General features: G+C 39.8%; 3 protein-coding genes across 3 annotated transcripts; 1 reads left to right on the forward strand and 2 right to left on the reverse strand.

The window, feature by feature from the left end:
• Window positions 1-7: 7 nt before the first annotated feature.
• fam78bb (family with sequence similarity 78 member Bb) lies at window positions 8-3470 on the reverse strand. Its single transcript, XM_042484197.1, has 2 exons — window positions 3065-3470; window positions 8-548 (listed from the first exon to the last, which is right to left on the reverse strand). Exons 1-2 carry the CDS (start codon window positions 3439-3441, stop codon window positions 26-28), a joined length of 900 nt encoding a protein of 299 aa, XP_042340131.1. The 5' UTR covers window positions 3442-3470; the 3' UTR covers window positions 8-25.
• A 2563-nt stretch (window positions 3471-6033) lies between these two features.
• On the forward strand, window positions 6034-9653 carry rex1bd (required for excision 1-B domain containing). Its single transcript, XM_042483965.1, has 5 exons — window positions 6034-6145; window positions 7092-7174; window positions 7335-7539; window positions 8819-8907; window positions 9101-9653. Exons 1-5 carry the CDS (start codon window positions 6143-6145, stop codon window positions 9171-9173), a joined length of 453 nt encoding a protein of 150 aa, XP_042339899.1. The 5' UTR covers window positions 6034-6142; the 3' UTR covers window positions 9174-9653.
• Window positions 9654-11550: 1897 nt separating this feature from the next.
• Window positions 11551-26207, reverse strand: crlf1b (cytokine receptor-like factor 1b). The gene is made up of 8 exons (XM_042483950.1): window positions 26093-26207; window positions 23068-23346; window positions 22228-22357; window positions 20645-20817; window positions 17263-17420; window positions 15977-16145; window positions 12685-12866; window positions 11551-11874 (listed from the first exon to the last, which is right to left on the reverse strand). The coding sequence occupies exons 1-8, from the start codon at window positions 26148-26150 to the stop codon at window positions 11851-11853; spliced, it is 1173 nt and encodes a 390-aa protein (XP_042339884.1). The 5' UTR covers window positions 26151-26207; the 3' UTR covers window positions 11551-11850.

A 26207-nucleotide genomic window follows, 5' to 3' on the forward strand; every position in this document is an offset into this window, starting at 1 on the left:
CGGCCAGTCAGATGCTTCCAGTGTTCTACTTGGGTGGTATAACAACAAGTGGAGGCCCTCTCCTCGGCCTCCACATCAGAACCTGGGCGTCATTGGCGTTGGGCCTCCCCATGGCATTAGGAGGGATGGGCTCCATGCGAGTCAGCACCCGCGGCTGGTCCTGGTGCACCCGGCCCACCAGCCTGGCCCTGGAGCCCAGAGGCAGCGACGGATCCACCGCGATATCGACCCTCATCCTCCACTTGATGGTGTGGAGCAGGATCTTTTCCCTGGACGTGGTGTTGAGCGCCACCAGCCAGGTGGTGAAGCTCTGGTCCCTTTTGATGTTAGTCAGTAAGGGCGTGTTGGATTCACTGACCGGCACAGCCCAGGTGACGCTGGGGTAAAAATTGTCATTCATGCTAACGATGAAGCGGGATGGCTTGGAGGTGGGACCCACTATGGTGACAGTCTCTGTTGTGTTTCCATACCAGGGGTAGCTCACACCGTCTGAGTCGCTGATGGCTCTCACCAGGCCTTCTCGTAGCTGAGGCAGCTCCCAGCTCGACCTGGAAGAAGACAGACAGCTTGAGACTGGAGACGAGGAGATTTTTGGGAAACTGTCTTCATCACTGCAACAAGGTGAGACTTTACCAGAGGTCAGCAAAACCAAGATCTTCAACCACCTTTAAAGCTGTAGTTTGCAGTTTTTATAAAATTAACTTTCACTATATTTACACAGTATTACTTGAGACACATCATCTGTTTAAAAAAAAAAAATCAGGTTCCTCTGCTTCCTCGTGTTGCTTGTAGTGGCATTACCACACGTGAATGGAAACAACCAATCAGAGCCAAGGAGTCTCAAAGGTAACTGTCAATCACTGTTTGTGAACCGCGGTCAAGAGATTCTCTTACTACATTGCCTATTTCTAGCCTCATATGTATTCAGAAACGTATTTTAGTGTACTGTTTAGCTGTAGAATTAGAATTTTTTTGAAAAAGCAGTTGAGATGAAAGCCAGGTCACAAACTTCCTCATTTTGCAGCTCACTAAAATAGGTTTTTAAAAACATTTTAGGCAAGAAATGGGCAATGCAGTAATAGAATCTTGCTTCATATACCCCTTCTCCATCCAAGTTAAGGCGTTTATGCAGGGGGTTTTAAACCCAGGAACACCTGCTAAAAATAGGTGGTCACTTCCTTTCTTGTTGCCAGTAGAGTAGAGCTGTGTACAGCTCAGCAGTAGTATTTTATTTTTTACGGGTATGTCAATTTCTGTGTCACAGTTGGGCTGGAAAACAGGTTAGTAAACAGCAGAAAGCAGCATGGAGGTCAGTGATAATGTGGTAATTTCTTTTCATATCTCTTACTCATTTGGTCTCTCTTTCAAGCTCATTGCAGAATGAATCTGGATCAATGTTCGAGAGCTGCTCAGGTAGAGATAGGCAGTATTTTGGCCTCACCTTCTGGTACGTCATTGCATCTCGCTGATAAAGGGGCTAAAATTTTCATGTACAAGGGGGTGTTCTATTTCCATTTGTGCTGATTGGAGCCAATTGGAGCTGGAGTCGATAAATACCTGCTATTACTGCAGAATCATTTGTCCCAGGAGTGAATGCAGATTCCAACCTTTCCCATGAAATACAAAAGCTAGATGATAGCGGGTGTTATTGGGTTTTTTGTGCAATGAGAAAGGGGCTTTATTCAGAGCTGCCAATTTTCACAGTTTGCCTGCAGTTCATGAGCAGCAGTTGAAAGCTGTGTTAGTGACTCCTCTTTTCCGATTGGTTGTTTTCTAGCATCTACGATGGATTCTAGCAAATGATAATAAAAGCACAAAGAGTGTTAGAGGGAACTTGAATTTTTCACTGATTATCTGCTGTATGTATCTAGTGAGAGTTTCAGCAAATATGACAAAAAGTTATTTTCATAAAAGTTACCAACTGTACATTTAAGTTGCTTTTTCAAGGCCCAATCAGTATTTTTTGCCAAAAGAAACTACAGGTACATTCTCACACATTATTCAAAAGTTGAATAAAAGCATTTTGTGACTTTTTTAGTTGATAATTAAAAATAACTTGTCCTAACATTAAAGAAAATCCCTTTCACATAGTGCTTAAATTTGATTAATTGTTTAGTCAATCAACTGACAAGTACAAACTATTATGAGTAGCAATATCTAATTGTAAATCTAATACTTTTGGGGGGGCTGGGTCTGTTTTGCCAAATGAAGTAATTTGAAGATGTAATCTTGGGCTCTGAGAAATTGTAAAAGCTTTTCAGTGTTTTTAGAGAAGTTCTTAGAGAAAATGATAATTTGTGTCTGCTTCACAGCAAGAAACATTTAAAAATGAGCCGCCAGTAAGTTTGAAGGTGACAGCAGTTCCACTGTTTTATATTTTGGTGAAGAGGTGATTCTTTTATTCACATTTGTTTAAGGGATCGCTGGCATACTTGTGCGTCTGAGGTGCGAAAAGTTGTGCGTTTTTGTTTACAGGCAAAATAACAGAAGTAAGATAATTACAAAAGAGCTTTACAATTCTTACACTAAGCTTGCAGTGAGACTACAACAGCCGGCTGCAAAATGATATCTAGTGGTTCAGTATGTCAGTGGATTATCATCATCTCTTTGTTGTGCCAAACTGTTTTTGTCATCTGGTGTCCCCCTTCCATCTATTTGTTGTGCTTTCATGGCCACCCTAAGCCCCAATGTCTCACCCCTAAACTAGACAGGATTAAACACCCCCTCACATATGCCCTACAGATAATATATGTGTGTGTGTTGGGGGTGTGGGGGAGGACATGTCTCCGTGGGCACAATTTGAGTGTGAGAGCATCAACTGTTGTTTAGCTCCTCTAATAGCAGCTTTTCTATTTAGGTGCCAGAGTCACAGGAACAGAATCTGTCGGTGGGCGTTTGAATGAAGGAGGCTGACAAGCACAGTTAACCTGCTGCGTGCACAAATGCTCCTCCAGTGTAATGCACAACGTTATTCTACAGAAGCATGCACACACTCTGTTTTTTGCATCTGAAAGCACGTCACAAGGATGTTATGAGGACGCAGGTGACAGAGGTGTGAACTCACATGCCGACGTCTCCGTAGGTGTTGTAAAATTCCATCTGGGTGCACGCCTGGATCCAGCCTACCACCCAGGTCTCATTACGCGGAATGGGGGGCATCACAATCCGCGCCGAGGCTTTGAAGTAGGGCGTCTTGTACCGAAGCACTATGGGCGAGTTCTCCTCAATGACAGTCGGGCAGTGGTCTATGGTGGCGGACAGGTCGTACACCACGATGTTCTCGCGTTTGATGCGCGACTTGTTACAGGCGATGCTCTGGATGCACCCCATGGCTGTGCAGGTGAAGGTGATGGTCAGGAGCAGCCAAGTGAGCCTGCCAGGCCTGGGGAGGAGCACTGCTGACCGGGACTCGACCAGTATCAACACTATGAGGCCGTGCATCAGATGAAACTGTAAGGCAAAGGTGGGTGCTACCACGCTGTAGGCCCAAATCAGGATCACAATAAGGCTTCAGGGAGATCACACAAGGGGGGACAGCAGTGAGACCAGGACGCAGGCTCATGTATGGGCAGCTCCAGGGGCGCTGCTCCGTGGCTCTGACCTCTCTGTGGGCTGCAAACACCCTGCAGGGACTAATAAAGTATCACATGAATTTTTGATATGATTGTATCCTCTCCACTCACACAGCGCGCACTGTGTGTTTCCGACCTGCTCCTCCTGCTTGGACCCCTGCCCGTAACCTTTGATCCTCTTCTTCCTTCCCGGAGCTGTCATGTCACAAGAGGCGTCGGGGGACCGGCGGACACCGGGGCGCCGGCAGGGGGACCCGGTGGTCGGGCGGCGTGGCTTGTTGATGCGGCACTGAACATGAGCCTTTAACCCGAGCGGCGACGTTGCTGTCCGGCATGCCTGTCGACTGGACCGGAGGGAAGCCCGGTGACACAAACAAAACCTGGGAGCATCTGGAAAAACAGCTTCCTCCTGCAGAGTTACACGACACAGGCGGGTCGTTTCCGATCAAAACGTAGAAACGGAGAAGCTGCGAATAAACCGACTGTCAACATATGTTACAGACTGATGAAACAATGACATTAGGAGTGTAAAATCGATCAGATAAACAGTGTCATGGTGTAGGGCAGCGTTTCCGCTGCTCGGTATCCTCATTTGATGAAGCTGCCCGGCTGAGTGTCGCTGTTCAGCCTGCGTGGTGCTGAAGCTGCTGAACGGACCAATGAGCGGCGGAGGGAGACTGAAGGCGTAGGAGTGCCCGCGTCTGCACAGTAGTAGCTTTGCGACCTCTTTCCTCCATATTGGAATAATGCTTTCTAATCGCATAAACACCAAGCAGACAAGGCTCAGATGAGCCCCCAATAGATTCACTGTTATTCTGTGTAACAGAGCTGCAAGATAAGAAGCAACAGGTTGTCTTTGCTGCATCTCAGGGACATTTTTTGTGATTATTTAGCCCAGATGTTGTGCTTATGAAACATTACTCTGTATATCTCTATTAATGCATTTTAATGATAAGGCATTTGCAATAAATTGAAGAGAGATGAGGTGTTTTTGACTGTGTGGAAAAACATTTGATTGGTTTGCGACAGTCAGCTGCAAGAGGCATTTTGACCCCTTTCAAAATAAAACAGTCAGTCTTACCAAAATCATTCAGCCAATCAGAATTTATTTGTGCAGCACTTTTCATACAGGCAAAACTGGACATTTAAAAGGCCACTGCCAGAAGACCTGAGGGTATGAGAGGGCTTATAAGATAAAAACAAATCTGATAAATATCTAGGACCAAGACCATTACGAGATTTGAAAACTAATAAAAGGATCTTGAAATCAATCAAACTCAATACAGCAGGCTTAAAAAAGGGTATAGGAAAAGAGCAAGCTCAAGAAACTGAGGGCTCCAAAACAGCTACCAAATCTTGTAGTGAGATTGTTTTGTTAATCTTTTTCTTTACATACAAGAATCCTCCGTATTTACAGGCATCAGATACACTGACAACCTGTAACAGGCCTAATTGTAACACATACATTGCATTCAGTTGCATGAGTTAGGAAAATAAAAATGTTGTGCTAACAATTTACTTAACTGGACACATGTTAACTATTAACTGAATACACCACCTAAGCACCTAAACACACACTTTGTTTATATCTATGTATCTCCAAATGCATTTAGCGTTTTAATGCAGGATTAACAGAATATAATAGATGCTTAATGTTTTTCCAGGCATAATACCAGTCTTATACCCTGGTTCCAAAGAAACAATATTTAGTTTAAAGGGAAAGTACACCCCAAAATCAAAAGTACATATTTTCCCTCTCACCAGTTATACTAAATAGGTCTAGGTTGTTTTGGTGTGATTTGTTGAATGCTGCAGATATCGCCGAATGAATTTTAATGTGGGAACTGTTTTCCTTTTACCAAATTACACCCACCAACAGTATCACTGAACAAAAAAAATGCAATAAAAAATATTTTCTTCTTGAACTACAATTGCAAATATTACCAGATTAGCCATTATCATTATCATTTTACTTTTGAAACACACAGTGTGTACTCTGCTGTTTGACTTAATGGAATAAATACTGTTTAGACCCTTTCCCTCCTCATAATCTGTGGATAGCTGCAGCAAAGTCGGAGCCTAAATTAGATGTTAAAATAACATTTGCATGAGCTACAAGCATGCACGATTCATAAAATAACATCTCTACATCTCTTAACAAAGATAACTATTATTTAGACTCGTTTTATTACACTACACTTCTTAATACCTGCATTATACTTTTTTAAAAATCTGGAGCAGCTCTGGGTTATTGGACAAAAGCTGTCACAGCTTCAGGAAAAGCTTAAGGTTCAGCCTCATTTCACTGGAAATAATAATTAAAAATCAATCTGACGATAGACACCAAGTTTAATCAAAGACTATTGACCTTTAAAAACTATTTTCTGATAGATTTTAGTCTTTAGAAGACTTTTATTTTGAAAACGAGCTGCACAGAGTCGTCATTTCCGGGTAGCAGGGCTGCTGATTCACACGCTGAAGTGAAACAACGTCCCGTGTTTGCAAGATATAAACATGTCATTGTGAGAAAACTGCGGCGTATTAGCGACAGTATTTTCCGAGAGGTTATCATGGTGAGTATCTGATATCTTGTAATACAGTTAAATCTCTGTTGGCTGTAAAACTGATACTTCCAGATGTGCTAAGCTAATCAAAGCTAATGGTAACTTGGCTAGTGTAAGTTAGCTGAAGTTGTAGCTTCATTGTCAGGTTTAATCACGGATGTGTTACAGCGCTGCCTGTAACTTCACTGTAACAAGCCTTTCTTTTATGTACCTCTTGATAAACATGACTTAAAACCATTCAAGTCAAGTACAATGTAACATTATTCAAAATTATATCAATAATCTATTTTTTCATTAAGATTTTAGCCTGTAATATGAAAAAAAACAAGGTTTTGTAGGCTGTAACTGGAAAATGTGCAAACATAGTCTGGTTTAAAGGTCAAAACATAATAAACTTATACATATACAAATATCTGCAAAGCCTTACATTTGGGGTTGCCAGATTATGGGCCTGGGCGATTATCGGCCGATGTTTGGCATTTTACAGATTATCTGTATCGCGGTTAAAATTAATTTATTAAAAATAGTGCAAATGAACTGTCAGCATAGGAGGAACTTTTGCTTTCTAAAACCTCAGCAAGCTATTTCTATTTATTCAAATTTTATTTAAATTTCCACTTGACTTTTTCAAAAGTTACTAAGAACTTGCTGTGTATGATGTTGAAAGTTTTAGTTTTGATTAAACCTTTCCTTTGTAAATTTTCACTTTTACTGTAAATGCATATCGGTTCCAAATATCAGTTATCGGTCTTATTAACTACTTGTAATCGGTATCAGCCCTTAAAAAACATTATCAGTCGACCCCTACTTTACATATAGCATGATTATATTTTTCAAACCTATTTCTAATTGAAAGTGACAGTAATAATAATAATAATAGTAATAGCTGTTATCCAGCTTGGATGAATACATATTGTGTTAATTATCTGCGTGTTGTGTGATTTACTCCATGTAGGTCCCTACAGACTTTAAGGCCCTGATCCAGAGGTTTTATCATCTCCAGTCGGAGCGGGTAGAAACCTATCAGCTCTTTGAAGAGTAAGTCTGTTCTTAAGCATACTGCTGCTTACTGCATTTAACATTTCACAGTTACATTTCCTCCTGTCCACCTTAATTATTGTCCTTGATTTTCTGCACATAATCATTGAAATCTTACTTGATACTTGTGTTTTTATTGTTGTTGTTTACTGCTTTCCAGAGGACATGAGGCCTACTTGAGGACAGGGCCTCATTATGACTTCGACCACTACAAGCAGCTGGTCCATGAGGTAACGCAGGCCTTTTGTGGCATCTCTAAGGAAGTGCTTGAGATCAAGGAGAAGCTGCACCATGAGTTTGACAGGCCAGCCCTTTCTGAGCACATTGAAAAGCTGCAGTGCAAAGAGAAACAGAAACTTGAACTGGTAAGTAAACACTCTGTTGTGATTTATTATACTGAATCCAGCAGTGTGCAAGACAAGGAAACGTATATAGTGATATGTGTTTACTATGTCGTGGATGGTGAACTCAATTTGTGAACAAAATAATACTGAACACATCTTTTTTTTTTATGTGCATAGGCGAGAGCAGTAGGATCAAATTTGCATCACTTCTGATGAAGGTCTAGTTACTGAAATGAATGAATGAGTGAATGAATGAATGAATGAAAGAATTTATGTCTTTTGCAAGTTAGACAGGGTGCTGGAGTTTGTCAGCAAAGTGGGATTTAACATGTGACCTGCTCTGATATCTTTAGTTTTCAACAATTCACACTGTTTCACATACATATAGAGGGTGAAGGTGATATAACCATAAGATCTTTAGAGGCATTAAAAAAGTAACATTAGTACTCAAAAAAGTTCCACTGAAAAATAAAACAGACATTTAGATTATTCTATTTTATTTTGATATTTTTTGTATTCTGGTTTAGTATACGGTTTATATCTGAGCCAAAACAATAACAGGAAGTTGAAACTGAAGAAAAAGAATGAAAAAAGTGTCAGCATAAAAAAACTGAATGAAGACTGACATTAAGAAAAAAAAAATCAGAAGATTGTCACTAAAAAACACTTAAGAAAACAAAAAATACAAAAATAAAATAATTTGAATGTGTGTTTTAATTTTCTGTGAAACTTTCAATGTCAATATTTTCTTTTTTAATGCCAAAACTCATTGTCACTGTTTTAGTTTCTCTTAAAAGTTCACTTTTTGTTTGATGCAATTTCACAGTTTCACCACAAGGAGGCAGACTTCATGTGCAAAACATTTCATAATCTCTCTCTTGCTTAAAGTACATTTCACCGCTGATTATTATGCCGGCAGGTCAAGTCATAAATGCTGAAAGTGTAAATCATTTATGGAGGAAAATTGCATGATGCTTTTAGTTGGATTATTTGTTTAACTCCACCACATAAATGCTTCTGTGATGTTCATCCCTGATTGGACAGGCAGTTCGAGACTGGTGTTAAAATATTACGCCTCTGTGCTTCCCACATTCTTCAACAGTCGTACATCTGGCGTTCAGAAGTGATGTGTAGCACTTTTGTATGAAGTTTTACACCCCTTTATAACATTAACTCAACTTCCTTTTCTGCCAGTAACGTCATAGAGCTCCTATTATCTCAGAGTTCATCCTCTGTCTCCCTTCCGTCCTCCACTGATGAATGGTTTGCATAAATCTTATCTGATGTGCCTTCTCAACAGACAGCCAAGCTGCAGCTGGCCAGGCAGCGGGCCCAGGATCACCCGGAGGACGAAGGCTGTCAAGAGCAGATTCAGGAGATCAAGCACGAGTAAGAGCAGCCATTACCACCCCTCCGCTTTACTGCCTTCGCTCCCTGCTGACCCAGCCACTCACTCTCTATCAGCCTGCTGTCGGCTGCAGAACTCCCCATTTCCTCCTAATTTAACAGGCCATCATTTGGTTGTAAAAGAATCCATCAAAGATATTCACAAATGTTTGTAACACTGTGATCTGTTTTCCAGGATCATCAAGAACAAAGAGGCTCTGAGTGAGATCATGCAGGACTTTAAGTACGACTCTGAGGAGTGTGATTGACAGGTGGCTCCCAGGAGGCCTGCAGCCGCCCTCTCACATCACCAGACGGCCGAGCTGACGGATCGACTCGGCTCTGCTGCAACTTCCATCTTGGACTCTTTGGCTATACTCATTGATCCGCCTCTGGCTCCACCCTGCTCGCTGCTGCAGTCTTACTCCACCCTGCGGGGGGCTTCTCGCAGTCTGGGTCTGTGTGTCTCTATCTGTTATTATGTGTTTAGGTAAATGCATGCCTCAGCAAGAAAACAAAAAAGAAAAAGAAAAGAAAAATCAAACAAAAAAGCTGAAAATATGTGTAAATAATTTAAAGGTTAAATAATTCCTTGAGGCTCATCTCATTATCTTTGTTTATTTGAAATATTTTATTTTTAAATTAAAAAAAGCTTTACTTTTTACTGTTTTATACATCAGAGTATTTTTCAGAGGCGCTATTGGTGCAGTAACAGGATATAATTTATTAAAAAAATACAAAAAACAGAACACCTTTGAAACCTGGGTTAATCTGTTTTCCCTCTAAAACATGGACTAAAGGCAATTAACAAGTTAAGAAGAAATTACCTAAAAAAAAGCAAGAAATTAGTAACAAGAACAAGAAAAATACCCCAAAAACAAAAAACAAGCATATAAAACAAAAAAGAAAACCCACTTGAAAGTAAAACCAAAACATAAAAAAGGAAATAAATTTATATGAAAAAGGTGCTTAAAATCATAATAATTCTGTAAAATAATTTTAAATATTTAATTGTGTTGATTTTAAATATAGTTCTCTTGACATTTTACCCAAGCTTTTAAAAAACAATGATTTTCTAAATCTAAAAAGTTTCTCGCAATTTGCAGAACATTTCTTGCCAAGTTGAAAGAAATCACACCAATTTGTGTAAGGATCAAATATTTAAAACTCGTGGATGCAGCTCAAGAAAAGTGATGACAATCCGGGTTTCATAGGGTTAAATGTACAGTTATAAAAATATAAACATGATGAAAATGTCTTCAAACAAATAGTTTACTCAAAGGCAGGACAGTATAAACATGTTACAGAGACTGAGGCCTTATTGTGCTCGGAGTCAGTCACTGATACCGTTCGGGCTCGATGTCAGTTCTTGATACCTTTGACCGAAATAAAGCAGGACGTAATATCAAAACTTCTCCAATCAAACGATACCTGCGATTCATCCTTTTTCTACCCAGATCTTGAAAAAAATTACCGTTTGTAGGGTTTTGCTCGTAGCCAGTCACGTGATTGGTCCACCTGTGGCGTGCTGGAGTCAAATGTGTCGTATTTGACTCAGTTGACGGTTCAGTGTGCTAAATTGCCACTAAAATGTTGGGACTACACCACATGCCTGTGGTGTCTCGTGGCATTTTACGCAACTGAATGCTGCCATTCACATGATGGGTATTAAATAAAATAGAAAAAAAGGTATCAAATTAAGTACTGTATCTGTATCAGGTTAAGAGTGCTGGTACTGGTACTGGTTTTAACAATCCCCACCCTTAGACACAACCAACACTTGCTACAGGTAAGTAATATCTGAATTAAATAACATGAATTCAATTCAACATTTTAGATGGGTTGCCACTTGCTGTCTGATTACTCTGTTAAACAGCTCAGTAGTTATTTCACAAATTGACTTTTCACTGAACTGGAGCTGAAACAATTAATCGATGGACAGAAAATGATTCTCCATATATTCTGATGTATCGTTTCCAGTCATTCTTGTTGCAAAATGACAAACTTTAATCTGTTCCAGTTGGCCTTTTTGTGCCCGCATCTGAAATCTTTCACTTCAGTCAAAACAGCTTCTGAGATACAGGAATTTTCCTGTCATACTACATTTGGGCCTATGGCACATGGGACTACTATTTTGATATTTCTATTTTTTTTCCCACAAAAAAGTGCTCAAAGACTGCCCAAAATGGCAGCATCTCAAAAACTACAGGCAGAAAAATCAAATATTTGGTATTTATGAACTTAACACACATTGAATATTAAATCTGTGCACACACATTCAGTGTAAAAGATAAATATTTTATATGGAAAACATTTAACAAACCTCATTTTTCAAAAAGCCTGAATTGGACTACTGATTAAAATGTGAGATGTGGACATAAACTATCCTAAAGGCCATAACAATGTTCATTTCAAACATTTAGATTTACCTGGAGAAACCCAGCTTTACAAAAATACTACAAAAACGTTTCTTGTCCTGGAAAAGCAGAGTTAAGGACATTTTGTACATTTTGTTCCCATGTTACTGCCGTTGCAATTCTGTTTTTTTTTAGAGACTTCAGGAACGCTTTAGTATATCATCAAAGTACCATTAAAGACTTGTTTTTTTTTTACATTAAATTATTAAAAAGTCTAAACTGTAACAATAACTTTACTATAGAATAAAAGTGCAGTTACTGAGGGCCCTTTTGTGTTTGTGTAAACAGATCTGAGGGACAAATTTTAGCCAGCGGAAATGGCAGAAAAAGGCTGCATTGTCTCACTTCAAGTTATCTTCCACTCGGGCCCTTTAAACTCAAGTTAGGACTTTATGACCAAACACTGCAGTATCCCTCAGGCGGGGCGTTGGACCTCTCACACAGCTGGGACCCTCGGGGCCAGTTATCTGTCAGTGTTTCTTGATGCTGTTCTTGAATTTAAACACCACAGTGCTGCCGAGCGGCGCTGCTATGAATTATCGTCCTGTAGAATCTGAAAAGACAAAAGCAGATGGTTCATAGTGGGATAATTTAAAAAGAAAAACCATGTAATTTACAATCATCGGGATAATTGCTCGGTCTGGCTGCTGCTTCTCTCACGTCCTCTCTTTTTTCTTTATATCATCTCTTTCTTATTCCCTGCATATCGCCCCCGGCCCCCCTGCTACCTTTCTCTCAAGGTAATCAATGGGAACCTGTCACGGTTTGTGAACAAAGACATTATTCAGGCGACAGCTTGTGCCCCGTAAAGCACAAAAAACCCGGAGACTGCTGAGCTAATTGAGTCAGGTAGAGTGAGGGTTTCTGTGAGTTCAAGGACTGAGCGCGGAGGATGTGGCTGAAGGGTCTGAACTCACAAAAGTCACATAAACGCACAGAGGATGCTGGGACTCTGCGTGCCATTTGGCTCTAGTTATTTTGGTGAAAGGGGCTCATCACGCCAAGAGAAAACAAAAGGCACACAGAGCGGCCTGTTAATTACATTTACGTGCTCTTTGTTGTGGCCATCAGCTTGGAGGTCAGAAGTCTTCATCGTTAAAACATGTAATAAAATCAGAGTGCATCTACCCACTTCTGGGCCAGTAAAGTCAAAACCGCACATTTTACCTGATCATAAAGATCTGACTGAAACTCCACAGAGCCAGTTCATGAGAAATCAGTCCTCTTTGTGTTTGTAAAGACCACATGGCATTACAGAGGCAGGGTCAGAAATTCAGTTCAGGACTTCAGTGCAGCAGTGGCTCTTAGTGTGTGTGTGTGTGTGTGTGAGGAGAGGATAATGAGAGAGATTCTGCTTACCTACCTGGTTGCGCGTTTTGTGCGATTTCTGCAGCCACACCCTCCACTGATCATACAGTTTGATTGACATGCCGCTGCAGCCAGACGCATGCTTGCGCACCCAGCCGAAGAACTGCTTGAGTTCTCGCCGCAGGGTGGAGTTCTGCTCGCTGGGTTTAGGATCGCAGGAGCCGCTCTGCAGCCGCTCTGGGAGAGGAGAGGAAAGGAGGAGGGAGGAGGAGGAGGAGGAGAGAGTGAGGGGAGGAAGACGTATGCGAGAGGAGGGAGGATGAGAGAACAGCGTCAAGGTTATAGTCAGGACAGGTGTTAATAGTGCAAGGTGGTGAATAGATTATGCAGCTTTACACGTCATATGTCAGCATACATGTGATCGTCACGGTTTCTCTTTTTTGACACTTTTTTTCAAAAATTATAAATTCAAAACACATACATTAATCATTGATTTATCTTAACTGTTATGGTTTGAAATATTCCAATATATCTATATATATATAACAATATCTTTATTGGGGTTTTCAATTATAACTGATACTACATATGAATAAAATAGCAGCAAATGCGGTGTACCATAAAATGAAAAGGCAAAATAATTACATAAATGCTGTTATAACAGTTACAATGTACAGAAAACTTGAAGATTACATGGGTTAAAACACTTTATAATCTTATTTCCAACTGCCCGACCCCACTCTCGTCTTTGGTTTTATTGGTCTTTATCAACATTTTGTTTCGAAAAGTCCACAAAGCTCCCACAAATATTTTCCAAAATCTGCCTTATTTCCTTCTGTAATATATTTCAGTTTTTTCAAAGCAACACATGTTGATAAATCCTTAATATATTGCTTTATATTTGGTTTGTTCACATCTTTCCACCCTATAGCTGTTGCTCTCTTAGATTGTAAGAGACACAAGTCTATTAGCACACGGTCACTATTCCTGATAGTAATTTTAATTATAGTTTGGTTTTTCAGGAGTGCAATACTAATACTGTGTAAGCATTAGGCGGATCGTTGCTGCGTGATCGATGCTGTTATACTTACAAGCTGCTCATTTGGTATCCCTTTAAAAAAACTAAAATGATATGGCTTCATCACTTCCAAAACATTTCCAGTTTTAGTATAATTTTCTGCAAAAGCAGCCCTGACTGAGGAAACCTATGTGACATTAGAGCAGCCGCACACTGTCACACACTTCAGCATCAAACGTGAGAATTTGACAGAAAGGAAAGGTAGAGTGGTGCTACCTTTTCACCCTGCGGATAAAAATACAGCAAGACGCACTTATCTGTGACAAGAAAATGCAACACGGCAGCAACATGAGTAACCTCTTCAAATGTTTAAAAACAACTAAAGTTTTGAAAAGTCTGACCAAAAACAAGAAGACACCCATAATAAATTTATGATTGGGTGTCATGTAAATTTCCTTTAGGTGCATTGATTTTTTTTCTAAACATGATCAATATTTAGAAATATTTAGGTTTTTTTTTAATTGCAACAAAAATATATTAAATTGAAATAGTTCAGTATCACTCATCACTTATATTAAGCGAATAAACCTCGTGAAACAAAGTAACGTGAAGACTTAAATATCTCATGGATGGTTTGGCATCCAGGGGCACCACAGGACTGAAAAATAAAGCGAACGCGCTAGTGCCAAAAATTGCAGTTCCTCGAATGACCACTTGAGGCCGGCTCAAAAAGCGAGTCAATCTCCATAGACTCCCATGTTAAAATGCCCAACTTTACAGCAGAAATAAACATGTTTACAGGCTGCTACAAAACATGGTTTTAGTCTCTAGAGCTTATTTCAACATTCATGACATCTGTATGCAGGGTGATTTTTTTTTTTATACAACTCGAGTTAACATTTTGTTTAAGCTTAAAGTTACACATGATTAAAGGCGGGGCTGATTTGAGTGACAGGCTGTCTGCAGATAGCGTCCTCGGCTTCTTGGCCAGATCCGCGCTTCGCTCATCCACAGCTCCGCACTCTCATCCAAAAATCTAAGATTGTGACTGTGGAATTGCCGAACTTGAGGCTTCAAAACGAAAGTCCGCAAACCAACGAGTGACGACACAGCAGCTACGTCCATTATTTTACACAATCTATGACTGTCATGAAATTTTGGACACACATTCATATAACAGAGGTGATCTCCTGACTTCTCATCTAGTGCCAACTTTTCAGTTTGTCTTATACTGAATATACCCATGAGCCTCAGTTGCATTTTGTCCTTTGTGCTTATTAGCAAATACATGCTAAGCACGCTAAACTGGGATGGAAACATTAACCTTAACATCAGTCACTGTGAGCATGTCAGCATGCTGATGTTATTACTGTGCTTCAGTACAGCCTCTGAGAGATGTTTTTATATCAATGTAATCAGTGTTTAGCTGTTAAAATGTCAGAAATAATAACTAATGTCAAAAACAAGTTACCCAAATTCAACGGATAGATATTGCACTTTTTTTAATATAAGATTAGACCCTAAGATAACGCTCTGGGGTGTTATTTGAATTTAATACAGAAACATTTACAGAAGCACAGCTCTCACCTCTCTCTGGTAAAAACAGAATTTCTCAGTGAACATTTATGATGATTCATGTTGCTTAATTTCACGAAAAGAGACATAAAAAGGACCATATAAAGAGAAATGTTTCTCTGTGTTATCTTCTAAACTGATGTACCGTACTTGTATTTCTGGGCAGGGAGGACTACTGAAAGTCGTGCGTCTGCCTCAATCAATTCTTTATGGCAAACAACAGAGCCCGATAACGACTTCCTCCCTCTGGGGAGTAAATACCACATGACCTATGTAACTCATTATCTGCTCCTCCTGCTCCCAAACCTGCTTCCACTCAAGCTTTATAGGCCCTGTGTGCGCCGCCGACAGACAACCAGCTTTTTAACTTGATCAATCTTTGAAGCCAACGACAAAAATCTATCAAAACGTCCCCCTGGCTCTTTGCAGTTCCCTCTAATCCTCTGCTGGGAGATCTCTATCGAGGTATCTCGACTATTGATGTTTGGTTTCTCCTGGGTCACATGCGGTTTGGATCTGCTTGTTCAGGATGTTGAAACAGGGATAAGGACATTGTTTTTTGTGGGGTTTAATTGGCAATGAAAGGTTGATTATTTGAAAAAGGAACAAATGGTCAAGATCTGTGGGCATCTCAGACGTTTGAGAAGCTTTTAAAAGCCATTTGAGACGCGAGACAGACTATCAAAGGAAAGACGTCCAGAAAACACACGCACTGTTTTGTTTTGTATTCAGATTTCCTCTGCAATGTACTCACCATTGCTGGGTGTGGAGGCGGCGGCCGGGTGGCTCCAGTCACTCCAGATGCCAGGCTTCCTGGAACCATAGATGCCCACTGGATTGCACCTCACCTGGACAAAATAGACAGTCCCAGGTCGGAGGCCCGCCAGCCGACATGATGTCTGGTTACCAACATCATCCATCACCTGTTGGAGGGAACAAATTGAAAGAGATGATAATAAAACAGCAGTAGGTGACTCAAAATCCTCCTTAGGGACTGTTTGTTATTAATGAAGGGGGAGGGGGCGGTACTAAATCATTTTCTAAGCCCTGGGAAGGGCTTTGTGTTTTCATTTAGGCTTAGAAGACATACAACTTTAAATGTTTGTATTTTATCTTTATTTTAAATAACCTCCAGACCCCGAAACCTACTGGTGAGTTTGTAATGCATGTTTTCTAGGGATGGGAATCGCCAGAAGCCCTTGGATGTGATATTATCACCATACCTACGCCACAATACAATAATATTGCAGTTTTAAAACGTTGCGATTAGCTGAATACTGCGATTAAATATATTGCGATAAATTACCTTGGTTTTAACTGCAAATTACGTCTGCAAGTTTTTAGTCTATCCGTCTTCCTTGATAAAACACTAAAATTACACAACTTATCATCGCCAAAAGCTGTCAAAGAAATGATCATTGGATTTTTACATTTCTGACAGTGTTTGTTGTAACAGCTTCAGACAGGAGATGTAACCAAAAAGGAACCCAAAAGGATCATGCACCCCAACCACCCACTTCCTGCGATAAATAATGAACAGTCCCTTAAATACAACTAAAGGGATATTTTCTGAGTCTTTTAAAAAATATGTATTTTAATGACTGATTTTGCTCTGTGTTTTGAATGGATTCTGGATATTTAAACACTATTTGCTTAATCCTCTCATTCAATCCAGAATTCAAAGACATACTGTCATACCTGCACAGCAGAGAAAAAGAAAATCTAAAGAAGCTGTGGGCAGAAAACGTCAAAGATGGAGTTTGAAATAGTAAAAGTCTCTAAAAGCTCCACTGCTGAACTTCTGGATGAAAGCCAGCTTTAAAAACCTGCAAAGAATCGAGCAGCAGTCAAGGTTTTTACACAAGACTAATTTGCTTTGTAATGAAAGCACATGCAGGAGAGGCTGGAGATGCAGCCGGAGAAAATTTTATATTCATAGTTAATGGATCAGTCAATGCTGCACCTCAAATATTTCCACAGCTGCCTCAGAGGTGTCATATCTACACAGAAAGTGTGCACATTTGTGATAAAGTGGACCACCTTCCATTCTGTGCTGTCCTCCAGTCTGTAGCGGATCTGATATTTGGCCTGAAACAGGATGTCCTTGAGCTCGGGGGGGCTGGCCCAGCGGACTGTCAGCTGGTCCTCGAGGTCTCCGACACGATTCACCTGCACGTTGGCAGGAGGGTCAGTGGTCACTGCATGGACAAAGACAAGTGTTGAAAAGTTTGTACACAGCAGATGTACAGTAATCAGGGCAGATAGGATACGGGAGCTTTAAATGACCTCTAGACAAAAATTAAACCTACACTGAAAACATATTTATTAGAGCCAAAAAAAAAAAAGCAGACTGCCCCTTTACTGCACAGCAGAGCAGGGCTGAGGGAGTGGGCGTGGCAGAGCAGAGGAGGAGGTGAAAATGAGTGGCACCTGGATGAAAAAAACCCCTCAAATTCACAAAGGCAGCATGAAGGAGAGCAGAGAGGAGTCAGAGTGACAAATGGAGGAGATCATTTGAAGTTTAAATCAGTTTCTGGACATCTCTGTCCTACAAAGAGGTCAGTCATGTATAAAACAGTAATCGGAGCAGCTGTATTGCAGAACTGGCTGGAATTTCTAACTTTCTGGACAACAAGGCCTTGCTGGAGGTGTGTTGATCCCTGAAGTAGGAGGGAGGAACTGAATCTTCTTCAGCTACGCCTTGAACCTGGACCCCGGACGCTGCTGTGGACTTCCTCGCCTTGTTTGGCCATCAAGGTAAGTTTTCTTTCCCTGCACTACGCTTTCCTCCACAGTAATTCATATTATTGTTCTCAGTCACTTTACTCCTCATCTTTTAGGACACATTGAATAAATACTTGCCAGATTCTTCATTGAGTTAAGAAATACAAATAGTTCAGTATTTTTTTATCCTGGCCCCTATTTCCCTATGTTTTTGTGTCTATGTAAGTACTGGAGCAACATTTTTTAAAAATTTGTTCCGGTATTAAGACAGAATATTCTGTAATGTAATCCTTATGGGCAGTTGTGCACAGTCATTTAAACGTCCACTAAAAGTGCTTGTTTTGGCCACCGACCGCCTCAGATTGTTATTATGAGTGTGGGACTTTCCCACAGTGTTGAAATCACCTAAATATTCAGTCATGGCACTGAAAATCTTTTAGATACAGTAAGCTACAACAATACTGTTCAGAGGAGGCTGGGACACACTCTTTGACCCAATGGGAGCTATGGGGTGTGACACGTGTGTAATGTACCTGGAGCTGCAATGTTAAAGAGTTACAGCAGACTGTGCTGAAAATAAAGGGATGATGTCCCCTCAGGTGCTCTTTGGGTGCACTATTTGGATCCTAATTGGGTGATAACGGTGACAAAACGCTTGGGTACACTTTCACTAGACGAGTTTCCATTAACCCTCCAATTGCACAAATTAAAATTGCAAATATGATATACGCCTAATGGAATTAGAAAAAAAACTTATCGCAAAATGTTTTTACGCTCGAATGAGGTGGTATTTCAGGCAATAAGACAATGCCATATTTCACAAAACTGCAATGAAAACACTTTTTTGCTTTCATAGGTCACATGATGCTATGGTTATGTGCTTGTCAGTAGGAAGTGGCTCCCTCAGGCATGATGCAGCAGGCGCCACAAGAGCTGTTGTTGCATCGCATAACTCTTCAAAAGTTGAGCAGATCATGTGGAAGTTTTGAATCAACAATTCCTCTGTGAAATCTTGGACTATCACCTCCCAGAAATCCGCTAAAATCCACAGCTACTGAGGCTTTCGGCAAATGCAGACCAGATTTAACTATGCATCTGTTGTACCTCAGTGGTGTGACGTAATTTAAAACCGTGACTTCTCTTTTGTCACAACAACAAACTCTTCCCAGCACTCTTCTCTCCAACTCAACAAGTCACCTCTTGTAACCAGACTTTTCCTTGTGTTAGACTTTGTCACTATAACAGACAGACCACCAAAAATGAAGTGTTTCGGTTTTCTGAGGAGTCCTTTCAGCAATGCTGTCAGACACTTCAAACCTGAGCCCGTCAGTGGCAACAAAAAGCACTTTTAGCCGTCGTAAATTGGCGGTGCACAATTGCCCATAGTGATTCCATTGCAGCCTGTTTTGCTGCTGCGTTCAATACTGGACCAATACTGAAGGATTGGTCCAGGATTGGTCCTCAATACTGGACCAAGTTCAAAAATGTTTGTGTCCACTGGTCACATAGACACAAAAAACATGGGAGAAAAGCATCCGTATTTAAAGATACTTAAGTTTCCTTTAACAGAAGTGTAAAAACAATAAAATAATTAAAAAAAAAAAAAAATTACCTAAACTACCTAAAGGGTCTCAAAAATAATTTTCAAAGAGTCCATCCCATTGGGGTATTCTTGTATAAAAGTTTCTAACTTGCCATTACAACAATGAAGAAGTGGAGGTATTTTCCTTTGAATATACTGGACTAAATAGACGCTCCTGTAGAGACTGGCTCACAGGCAGTCAGTCTGTAGAGAGAGCATGCTGTTCCCTCAGTCAGTAATAAACTAAACATTTTATCTACCGCAATAAAGGTTGCGAACACATCAAGTGCTTTGAAGATGAAGGGAAGGATAAAAAGGATGGCAGCACGAGAGACAAAGGAAGGAACTTATTAAAGAACTTGTAAAAGTGTTTCCTGCTTGTTACCTCCTGCCTCAGACATCCTTCACTGCTGGTGCGTGATGCTGTTTTTCAGTTTTATTTGTTCTATTGCATTGAGCTCAACGGAGAGAGGAAAACCAAGCCAGTACAAATATACTTTCAGCTTATTGTTTCTGTTATCGAGCAGTGCAATGCATCATACATATGGCAACACTCCTCCTTCTCCTCCAACGCACTCACAGCTCCAAGTTATCTGCTCCTCAGTGTGCAGGGAGGATGAATGGAGGGAGAGGATGCCCAGTCACAGACAATAAACACTGCTTTCGAAATGTGGCGCTCGCTGGAGGCCACAAACACTGCAACATTAGCACTGGAGAATTTGTAATATAAACCTGCTATTGCTCGTACATCATAACCTAAATTTCTCGCAGAATAACCTGTGAGGCCATTAACAGAGAAGCATCGGATGTGCGGTTAACTTTTACAACCAAACGGTTCATCCTTGAGAGTTGCAGGCTGAATCCATAATGCTTTTACAGAGGCGGGTTGGAGGGAGCGAACCATAAAAATAAATCCCCCTCTCCCCTAGAGAAGTGTGTTAGCCATATGCAGGAGATCTGCAGAAAAACAAATGGAACAAAGGAAAGAAAAAGACCGGAAAAGAAATAAAAAGGCCAGAAAGGATAAGAGAAGAAATAAAACATAGGACAGGAAATAAGAGGAAAGAAAACTAATATGAATTAACCTCCAGGAGCTCAAAATCGTTGTTTACCCACCTACATCGAGGATGTCCAGAGTGGTGATGTCAGAGGTGGCAGAGCCCAGCTGATTGGCCGCCTCCACCCAGATCTCATACGGGGTGAAGAGGGCGAGGTTGCGGGGGATGTAGCAGGAGTATTGCTGCTTCCCTGTGCTGTAAATTTCACACTCCTTTTCTCTCCCGTACCACCTGAACAGAAGAAAAAATAATGACTAAAATAAACTCTGATGTTTGTTTCTAAAGAGACAGACTGACTATTTCTAAAGCTACAGCTGGTAACCTATATAAAATAACTTTTTTTTGTTTGTTTTTGCTGAAACTTTAACTATATCAGTAGTACATGAAGCAGATAATCTGTAAAAGCAAACAAACATGTCCATTTGCCTGCTCGTAATGCTTCTAGTGGTATTTGCAAAAATGGATCGAACGAAATAAAAAATCAAAGCAGAAGAGCGTCTTACGCAGCTGTCAATCACTGCATGTGAACTAGGCAGCGAATAGTCAAATATGACACAAGATTCTGTTACTGCATTGTCAATTTCTCCCTCAAATTGTTTTATAAACCTATTTTAGTGCTCTGTTTATCTGTAAAATAAGAAATTTTGTGACCCGACCAGTGGGCAGTGCTTCATTTTGACTCTTTCCTTTCCTTTGTTGTATTTTTATTTATTATTTTTATTTGTGACTTTTCATTTGGACCCTTTATAACAAAGTGTCAACCATCAAGGCTGAAAACTGAAGTCAATGCATATGTGCCAAAAACTGGAGTTGATCAAATGGCCACACCCATGTTAAAATGCCCAACTTTACATCAGAGTAAACATGTTTAAAGCCTGGTCTTTTTGGTCTGTAGAGCTAATTTCCACACTTACAACAACTGTACAAGGAATTAAAAAAATAATAATTATTATTAAGGCGCACAGTTATGTATATTCAAGACAGGGCCAGTTGAGTGACAGGTTCCAAAAAAAAAAAAAAACAAGATGGTGAAAGCAAAATGCCAAAATGGAGACTTCAAAACAGAAAACCAATGGGTGACGTACCTTTGTCCATTATTTTTGCAGTCTTATGTTTCCAACATGGGAACTGGGTCACAAACTTTCTCATTTTATAGCTAAACAGTCCAGTAAAATATATTCCTGAAAAAAATATTGAGTTGATAAATAGGCAATGCATGAACAGAGTCTTGATTCATATTTGATCTCCACTGCCTAGTTTTATAGTTTAACCATATTTCACGAGTAGCGGCATTAAAGATTCCTCGGCTGTGACTGGTTGTTTTCATTCAGCCATTAGAAGCATTATGAGGAGGCGGAAGGACATGATGTCTGTTTTTTTTTTAGGATTTTCTGCATTGTGTACTACTGTCAGGATGTAGTGATAGTTTCAACAAATATGACAAAAACCTGTTTGATAAAAATTACCAAATGCAGCTTCAGCAGTTCGGACATGAGCACAGCAACACACTGCAGCCTCTGGGTGGAGTCTGTGTTGCAGTTAATTAACTGTACGCTGCACTAATGCATTCATTGCTAGTCTACCTGAATGGTGTCTGGCGAGGTGATCACCTGTGAGCTGCAGCAGGTCTGGGTCGCTCACCTCAATTTGTACTTGAGGGTGTATTTGGTTTGGACGTGGGTCTCACCCCGCCCGCCCGGGCTCCACTTGCAGCGCAAGTCCTTCGTGTTGCGAGACCAACACGTAATGTTGACTGGCTTTTCTGGAGGCCCTGGAGGAAAAAACACAATAAGATAGATAGATAGATAAATAGACAGATAGACACTATTAATCCCAAAGGGAAATTAAGGTTTCCAACAGCTCAGTACCTTGTTAAAAAACACAAGAAATAATAAAAGAGGTCTAAATACATAAAAAGTATATAAAATAATAAATATAAAAAACTATATTAAAGGATAAGAAGCAAAAAAAAAAAATTAAGATGCTGACATCAAGTAAAAAACATGGAGTTGAATAAAGAATGATGTCAAATTAAATATTATTTTATCCTGAAATGTATTAGAGAGAACATAAGGCCAATTTTGAAGCATTCACTCCAGTAAGCCAATGCATGAAAAAGCTGGTTACACAACAGACTTAAAGCATTACAGACGGAAAATGGCTTTTATGTAGAACTAAAAATAAAAACAGATCACAGCAACAGGTTTTTATGCCACAGTTCCCCAAATAGATAAACAACAGCACAACATCTGTGTCCAAAATAAGATATTTATGTTATTAATTATGATTTTGTACAGAATTTCACAAATTATTTTAAAGTGGTGGGATAACACTAATTGAGAGCAAAACCATCCTTATGATTTCCATATTTTCATGATTTTATAGATCATCTTTTTTGTCTTAAACAAGTGTCTTTTATAAATCCACGGTGCTAAACAAATATTCATTCTCAGGCTTTGTGACAGAGAAGCTTCCACTTACTGCCCACGTAGAGACATGAACCGGCCAGGACGTGTCCATCTGCTCCGTGACACACCAGGTTGTCTCCAGACTGCTGCTGGGAGCCGTTGAGGTTGTGAAGGGTGACGCTCAGGACGTCGGGGCTCACCACGCTGTAGGTGCTGCTGGACAGACTCATCCCGTTCAGTGTCCAGTACAACGAGCCGGCGTGGAGGCCGAGCTCGGGGCTCAGCGTGCACGTGGCTGTCAGACTGGAGCCGATACGCAGGACGGGATCCTGAGGGGAGATCACTGCTACATCTGGGAGGTGGAAACACACACAAACACTTTTTTGAAGACAAGCTAGTACTAAAAACACACTGCTTTTCTACCTATGGTTGCAGAAGTATGAGTTTTTCATGGTATGATAATCATCTCAGAAAATATCAGTTTTCACCATATTACAAAATGACTTGTTACCAGTTACAGTGACCCTGAAAGGAATGACCACATATTTCCATATTTTTTTTCTATACTACAAATGAGCAAAATGTACACGGTATGATAACATTTCATACCACAAAATTAGTTTCTCTGGAACCGTAGTCTCCTCTTATACGCCTTGACTTTTTTTCATGGCATGCTTTATTAGTGAAAAATGGCCATTACAAGTTCGCAGAGCCCTAGGTGAAGACTTTCAAATACTTTTTTTTGTCAGAAAAAAATATCCCAAACCCAAAAACATTATTACGAGAACATAAAAATGGGAAAAGAGCCGCAAATGTGTTGGATTTTTTTTGTTTGACGACTGAAATAAATGATCAGTCAATCATAAAAGTAATTGTATTCTCTTTCAATTACTACATGTTTGATCAGCCAATCACTTCAGCACTAATTCTACTAATTATTGAATGTCAATTTGTTTGGTCATGTTTTTTGTAGGTTTTTGCAGTCTGTGCTACATAAGTGCTGACAATTTGCAGAAGTCCACTACTTTTTTATATTTTTTGTAAGCACCAACTGCACCTAATACCTTAGTTTTAGTTAGTTTTCTTATTTTGTCCGGTGAATGTGTACACTTTCAAAAGCATTTTATGTCTGCGTCTGTAAGTGGGCAATTAGGACAAGAGTCGGTATAATAATATGTTTATTGAACTACAGGAGAGTGGATGTTTTCAACAGTTAGGTGGAAAAAACTGTGTGCATATACCAGTACAGGCCAAATAAGTTGGAATATATCATATATCATATACATTTTAGTTTTCAGCCCACTCTCAACCTTCAATTTTCATTGATCTGAGACTCCTTAGTAACATGCATTAGGTGCTAAGCAGCTGTTGGTGTGTCTAGTTTGATTTGTTTCAGCATTAAACACACAGTGTCTCCAAATCTCTCACCAACCGTAACAAAACTTTATGTTTATGTGCAGAGGAGGAGTGCAGCAGCATTGCACCACAACAGAGCAGGAGCTCAGCACATATTTATGACCCAGTAATGAAGTGGATTTATGGGGCTTCAGTAGGATCAGTCAAAGGGTCACCCTGGTTTGTCAGTAAAATCCTTGAATGCTTTTCCATACCAGGACCGCTTTGAGACTTTAAGTTCGCCTTTATGATTGATGCCCATGAGAAACGCTCTGCTGTGTGTTTGAATGTTACCACTGGGCTCCTTCTTCTCAGAGATATGAGGGTTCATGTATAGAGTTTTATTAACCGTGCTCCAGGTGGGCGGTGGACAAGCTTTTCAGCATATGTGTCATTGCGCTGTTTCCAGACTCAGTAGCATCAAATATGAAGACGAATGTACAGAGAATGAAACTGTGTCTACATGTAGGAATCGTTAAGGATTGACCTTTGGGCCTCAGTGGGTGGGATTCAATAGAAATCACAAGGTTAGGTATGAAATATACATGAGAAAAATAACGTGTTCTACTTTCCACATGTAGAAGCTACTCACAGATATTTTTGTCAGTGTAATGATTGTAAATCTCTTCATGGTAATAACTTGGAATATTGTTATCTTTTCTAAATTTCCTTCTTGCAACTGAGCTGATGAACATCATTTATTTCAATTTGTCTCATCAGTTACATCAGCACCATGTCTGATAGGTCTTACTGTCGGTCTAATCCAGCATTAAGTATACAATCACATCAAATCATTACTCTCATATTCATGTAATGTCGCTGCATATTTTAGTGGAGAATGCTACAATTTGGCAATCTTTTGTTTCTGTTGACAGAAAACTTTTTTAATAATATTCTACAAATAGTCCCCATAAATAAACACAAGGGTCCACAAGACAATAAATATTTATTAGTAGTCCAAATTCTGCGATACTGTTGATGGTAGATTTCACTCTTAATACTGTATGTCTAAATGTATTAGGCTGAAGGGATAGATTTTGTTTACCCATTAAGGAGGACATATATGAAATGTGGGGTTTAGGAGTCCCTGCCAGAAAATTTTAACCATAAAACACTTAATTTCGTGCATGTTAGTGATTAAATTAATTATACTGTGATTTTTTCCCATATTGCCTTCGACTAATAAGCATGGGAACTTCTTGAAAATGTATTTATTTGCTGCATTTCATTATTATTATTATTGTTATTATTATTAGTAGTATTACTACTATGATTATTACAAATGATTATAGGTGGGGTGATAAAAACACCTGGGCAGATATTACTACTATTATTCTTCTTATTGTTATTATAAATAATAAGAAACTTAACTTGTATAGCGCTTTTAAAAAACACTGTGTGTTTTACAGGTCAAAATAAAATAGTATGTACAGTCACGATAAACACAGCAATAGCATAAATATTATAAATAACATTTATGGTTATGAAACGTGAAAAATTGAGCCTGTGTTTTGTTCTGATTTTAAATTAGTTAATCACATCTCGTTTTGTTAGTTTTGATACCCCAAACTCTTTGGAAAACATCCTTAGATAACTCTGCTGCTTTAAGGTGGCACTAATAACCCTCCATACCTCAGTGAGGTTTGCAAGAGCAGAAACGCGTTCAGTAGTTTGTGTCAGTCAGTTGAAGTTTGGTAACTTACGTGTTGACGATAACAGCGCATGTGGGACATGGAGGAGAAGAAACATGAAGGAAAACATGCTTCTTTCAGCTCTCTCTCGGTCCTTTATCCGAGTTTCCGGGACGTAAAGAGCAGA

Source organism: Plectropomus leopardus, chromosome 3, assembly GCF_008729295.1.
Source record: "Plectropomus leopardus isolate mb chromosome 3, YSFRI_Pleo_2.0, whole genome shotgun sequence".
NCBI lineage: Eukaryota > Metazoa > Chordata > Actinopteri > Perciformes > Serranidae > Plectropomus > Plectropomus leopardus.